General features: G+C 48.1%; 1 protein-coding gene across 1 annotated transcript; it reads right to left on the bottom strand.

Moving 5' to 3' along the window:
• Positions 1 to 2,243: 2,243 nt before the first annotated feature.
• On the bottom strand, positions 2,244 to 5,468 carry LOC101776760 (probable disease resistance protein RXW24L). The gene has a single exon (XM_004966732.1). The coding sequence runs from the start codon at positions 5,466 to 5,468 to the stop codon at positions 2,244 to 2,246; it is 3,225 nt and encodes a 1,074-aa protein (XP_004966789.1).
• Positions 5,469 to 5,774: the final 306 nt, after the last annotated feature.

Here is a 5,774-nt window from a genome sequence, read left to right on the forward strand (position 1 = left end):
TGTGAGATGTCGGCTTTGTGCATGTTGATTTGTACTGCTGCGAACCCAAATTCATGGATTCTGGAACAAGAACCTCAGGTCGGCTCAAGTTCTTGTTTGGTAGAAGCTCATGGTCTTTAGTGGCTGTCGTGCAAACAAGGTGTTCGACCAAATGCCGCTGCGGTCCTCAATAGCAAACAAGGTGTTCGACCAAATGTCGCTTATGCTTTTCTGCAGCGCTGCGAGGCTGCGGCTGTGGGGCAGCTACAGCCGGCCAACAACCGCTACTGCAGCCACACAAGCGTGTTCAATTGCTGCAGCCACTAAAAAAATAAGTTAATGGGAATAGCTAATGGTAACGAGAGCTGCAGCTGTTAATGGAAAAATAACTTTTCTGTACGTTGCTTAGACAGCCAAACGCTGGGCTGCAGCTACAGCTGCTTGGACCTGCAGCCGCTGCCGCTGCAAAGTAGCTCAAGCGAACATGCCCGCGTCACCAGTGGAGATACTGCCCGAGGTAACACCGCCCCCTCCCTTTATATTTGTTCGTATTGCTCTGCAACATTGGATGAATGGATTCCTCTATAAGTTGTTTCGCACAAAATCCTCCTCAAAATGCATAACGGTTCATGATATGTGGTAACCCCATGCATTGGTAAGAATTGCTCCCAGCTTGTTGGACGAGATCCTTTATTAGTTACAGTCTAAGAACTCTTGTAATTTTCGGCTATATATATATATATATATATATATATATATCCAAATGTGGATATAAAGGCGGATGTTTTATCCATCATCTAAAAAAGTTACAGTCAAGTGCTGTTGGTATAATTCCGCAACCATTGACAGTTGGTAATTGCTCCCAGTTTCTATTTGGTTTTGCACTTAGTTTGCATTCAGTGACCGGTCTGTTTTGCACTAATTAGATCAGTCTGTTACTTTGCATTAAGTGACAAATCCGGTTGCAACCTCTGTACTCAATTTTAAGAATTGAGTTTCCCTCTGCTTTGCTTAAAATGGTTCCTACACAGTTCATGAGAATCTGACTTTGGGTCGAGTTCATAAAATTCTGATACTACAACCAGTGTCTCAGTAATGACACTTGGTGTCACATTTATTGATCGTTCTATTTTAACCCATGACTACATGATATAAAACAAACATACTGTCACATATACTTGCTTGGTTCTTTCAGTTACAAGAGTTGAAGGATTTCAAACAAGTCAATTGGGGAGTCACCTGTATATTTGACTTGTGAAGCTCAGTTAAATTACTGAAGTTCATTCTTCCTTTTGCATTGTAACCGGTACGTTTTACTCCACACATCACCAGAACTGAGTTTACACCCCTCAGCTATTCCAGTCTTTGTGTTTTACATGTTACCCTCTTATATGCAAGAACGACTAAGGTCTAACGCAAAGGTAACTTTAAGTTCTGGACTCCAAAGAAAAGCAATGTAAGACTGCTTGTGTGATATAATTTAAGATCCGTGGCGATGCTCTGCACATTGGCTAGTAAAGAAAGAGGCACTGAGCTTAAGAGGTTACAAATACAAGAGACATAGTACATAAGTCCACACAACTTCCGTTTAACCACATGCTATTACAAGTTTGACCGGCATTCTTCCTTGGACCAGAGTAAATGGTCTTACATTATACATAGTTTTGGTACTTGGTTAAATTGGCTCATCAAGTTGTTTTCTGGCAAGACTGACATTATACCAAGCCAAATCTTGTTTGCAAATCATATACTTTGTCTTAGCAAATATGTTTGCTGTATCAATTATCAGAACCTCCAGAGCAGGGGCAGTTTAAGCAGAGTAATTCTTGAAGTTTTTTTCTTATAATTCTTAGATGAGTTGCACTGTGGATATAACTCGATCAAAGCATATATGCAGCACACTAGCACATTACAATATTAGTTAACATGTGAAATGCGTGCACAAGCATCGCACTTATTACATACATGTTCACAGAAAAGCCTTGTAGATCCAAATTCCTGACCTATACATAGGCACCACAACCACATATATGGTAGATCAAACACACTTTGAAGAAACACATGCGAGATGGCAAGACTAAGTATCCACGCGAACACACTATCAGACACACTTGCACAAGTAGCAGAGGAGCCCGTGCACACATGCAGGATAAGCAAACACACAATGCAAGCACAAGCAGCCACACTCATGCATACATGCATATGTATGCATTGTATTTGGTGATGAATGGAAGGAATGAGAGTCCTTCCTCCTTCTGCGTAGTTCAATTCTGTGGTGGATTGCGTATAAGTACAGGAAAGTTTGGGTGTTCTGCAATGTCTTTACTCAACTGATCCGCAATGTCTTTACTCACCTGATCCTGGATGATGTTTCCATCACCCTTGAGCACAAGCTCCTTCAGAACAGGGAGATTCTTGATTCCAGAGAGAGACTCCATCTTGGTGAAGGACCATACAATTTTCTCGAGCTTAGGAGCTGCATCGGAATGGAATTTGATGCTGGTGATCGTGCTACACTCGACGATAAGAAATTTAAGCTTTGGGAGCACATGTGAGTTGAAGGTGAGCTCTCTCTGGGTATATGACTTGAACCGAAGCTTGATGCGTTGCAGACCTGACAGTTTTTTGAGGTGTTCCTCCAGAGTGCTGTGGTCGAGCAAGGTATCACGCAGAGTTACCTTGGCAATGAGTTTGTGACGGTCATCTTTGAAAAACAATGGAAGAAGCTCCCTGCTTGTGCTGCCGCTGATGCTTAGTCTCTCAAGAAGCTCAAGATGGAATGAAGTATCTGGGTTTATATGCTGTTCTTCCGCAGCTTGGGCCACATCTCCGGAGCTTTGTTTTTCGATGTGGATTGACAAAGACTGGAGGCATTCATTCAGATCACCGATCGCTTTGAGCCAATCCTTCAGATTGCCATTAATAACTGCACCAAGTTTCCTTAGCTGCCATAGATGGCCAATGTGTTTCAACACGTCAGCATCATGTGAAGCGTTGACATGGGACAGAACCTCCATGTTTGGCATTGCACTGATCTTTCTAGGAATCTGGACAGAGGGAACGTGTTTGTCAGCCATCCTGGTGCTTGTAGTCTGTGTGTGACCAGCCAACAGACACTTGAGCTTCGGGAGCATGATATCTTTTGTGGCATCATAGGGCACCCTGGTTTGCCGGATGTCCAATATTTCTAGATGCAGAAGGTTGTTGATATTCTTGGGCAACTTGTCAACATCCGTGTTCCGTATGCTGAGATACTTGAGCAGAAGCATGTTACTGCAGATGTTCTTGAGGTACAGGCGCATGTTCTTGGAGTCTTTTCTTGGAACAGGGTTCTTTAAGTATGTGCAATCTTCTAGATCGATGACTTTGATCAGGTTGAGCTGCGCTGGAGAAAACATTGATCTGCGGCCCTTCTTTACAAGGTTTAGCATGAAATCTTGGATGGTGTCCGATCGACGGAGTCGCAGGTTGCTGTGGACAGAGAAGTGCTGGGCCAAGTGGCGCGACAGGCGCGGGTCCAGGAACTGCTCTTCTTTGGCACCGTCATTGATGAGCCCCTGAATTAGCTTGTGCTGTATAGTGCAGGTCCTCACCTCCCTTGCATCAGTAATGTCAGCAGGGCAAACAAACCAACGGCTGACGAGAGTGTCAAAGCAGCGCTCAGCTCGGAGCACCGCTCGCCTCATGTCTCTTCCGGCGATGAGACCTTCAACAATCCACCGCATGACGAGCCTCGACCGCCAGATTGTTCTGCCGGGAGGGAAGATTGCCAGGTACAGCAAGCAGTTTTGGTTGGCTCTTGGAAGGTCGTTGTAGCAAAACTTGAGCAGCATCTTGCCATTGGCTTCCCTAATCTCGGTGGCATCACTGTCGTCCGGTGGTAAACTCCCCGTGGAAACCAGCGTCCTGACTAGCAGCTCGTCCAGCTCTTCTTTGGTCCTGTTTGGGTTGGCACACAGGTAGTGGACAAACATCTTGATGCAGAAGGCTTGCGGCTTGCAGCATTCCTGGATCTGGCGTAAGATGCTCCTCATGTTTCTCCGGAGGTAGTCCGTTTTCAGTCTGCTTCTATCCAGCACGGCCAGTGCTTTGGTAGACCAGTACTCAACAAGGGAGTGGATTACAAGTGGCTGACTAGCGACAACGCCTCGTTCTCGACGAAGCTCGTCGGCATGGGCCATGTCAGTGACGATCACTATGGCTGCACTGCCAGGGGCGCAGTCGAATTTGCCCAAAGCCTCCTTTATCAGATCCCACAAGCGCCCGGAGGCAGCACTGCCTTCAATGACAAAAAGTGATGCCGCGCCTTTCAGCCCCTTCCTTCTACTGATCTCTTCGGCGATCTTAGCTTCGTCCCAGTTGTCTTTCTCCTCCATGTCCTTGCTGGCTTCGTCTGGGAACAGATCATCTAGCAAGAAACGGAGCATGAACCAGAGGCCTCCTTTTTTCAGGATTTGCTCATAGAAATTGAGCAAGGCAAACAAAAGGCCAAAGTCCAGCTGGAGCCAGGTCACCTTGAACGCTGCACTCACGACGGGATCACCGAGTGCTTGCCGACCACCTCCATCTTCCTTGTCTGGAGCTGCAATGAAGATGATATTGTCAAGAGGATGCCATGGCCTATTTTGTTTCGCAGCTGCAGCTTCTTCTTGATGGTTGTCATACTTGGGGTGGCCTGTGAGCAACTCGACCAGCTTCTTGGTGTTCTCCTCCAGAATGTTAGGCTCGGAAAACCCTAGAGTTGACCTCATGAAATCATGGCTCACCGCCATGATATTGATAGGCCTTGCTCTACATTCATGATCTCCTCCTTCATCGTCGCCCGCAGTTTGAGTGGACAACCTCGCCACCTCTGTTCCTCCGGATCCGACATCCTTGCTGTTGCCCATGGCAACTGACACCGCCTCCTCAGTTCCTCCTGATCCGGGATCGGTGTTGTTGTCGGTCTTCTCGGACATGGGCAGTTGGATGAAGAACGCCGGCTGCTGCTTCAGGGCTTGGCTGATTGATTTCACCAGCTGCTTGGCGTCGCTTCCCGGCATCCCAGGGAGCTCGACGCCGTACCTCTGGCGACGTTCACTGACATCGCGAGCCCGGACCTTGAGCTGCCGTAGCTGGGCAGCGGCGTCGCGCTGGGCGAGCAACGCGGTCAGGAACGACGTCGACCACAGCGACCGCAGGAGGGCCACGAGGCGGCCGCCGCCGCCGTCGTGGGCCACCAGCTGCCCACGGCCTTTGCGCACGTAGAGGTCGATGCAGTTGCTGCAGTCGAAGGCGAGGTCCCGGACCTGCTTCATCCACGTGCGCACCGGTGGCCCGTGCTCGCCGCTGGGGGGCGTGGTCTCGGCGAGGTGCCGGAGGAAGCTCTCCATGCTCTCCATCTCCTCCTGGATGAAGCGCACGTCGTCGCCAACGCGTGTCAACTGCTGCGCCTCCTCCCGGAGGAGGCCCAGCAGGGAGCGGACGGCGCCGAAGGCGAGCTCAGCCATTGCTGACGGCTGACGCTTGCTCACCAGCAAGTATCAATCTATCTCATTCTCATACAATCACCATAGCTTTGCTGTCTAGCTAGGACTGAATGAGACGGGAGTGACCATGCACCAACATGCATGCATAGGAACGGAAGAAAAGGGGCCGGTCAGACTCACAATGAGGTTATTAGTGACAGCCTGACAGGCTTTGATTTTTTTTAAAAAAATCACACTTCTTTCACTTTATCCCTAGCCCTTTGCGTGTGCTAGTGTCTAACGAGAAGTTCTTCACCTGCAAAAATGTTTTACAAGTACTCACTTGTA

Source organism: Setaria italica, chromosome IV (genome assembly GCF_000263155.2).
Source record: "Setaria italica strain Yugu1 chromosome IV, Setaria_italica_v2.0, whole genome shotgun sequence".
NCBI classification, from domain to species: domain Eukaryota; kingdom Viridiplantae; phylum Streptophyta; class Magnoliopsida; order Poales; family Poaceae; genus Setaria; species Setaria italica.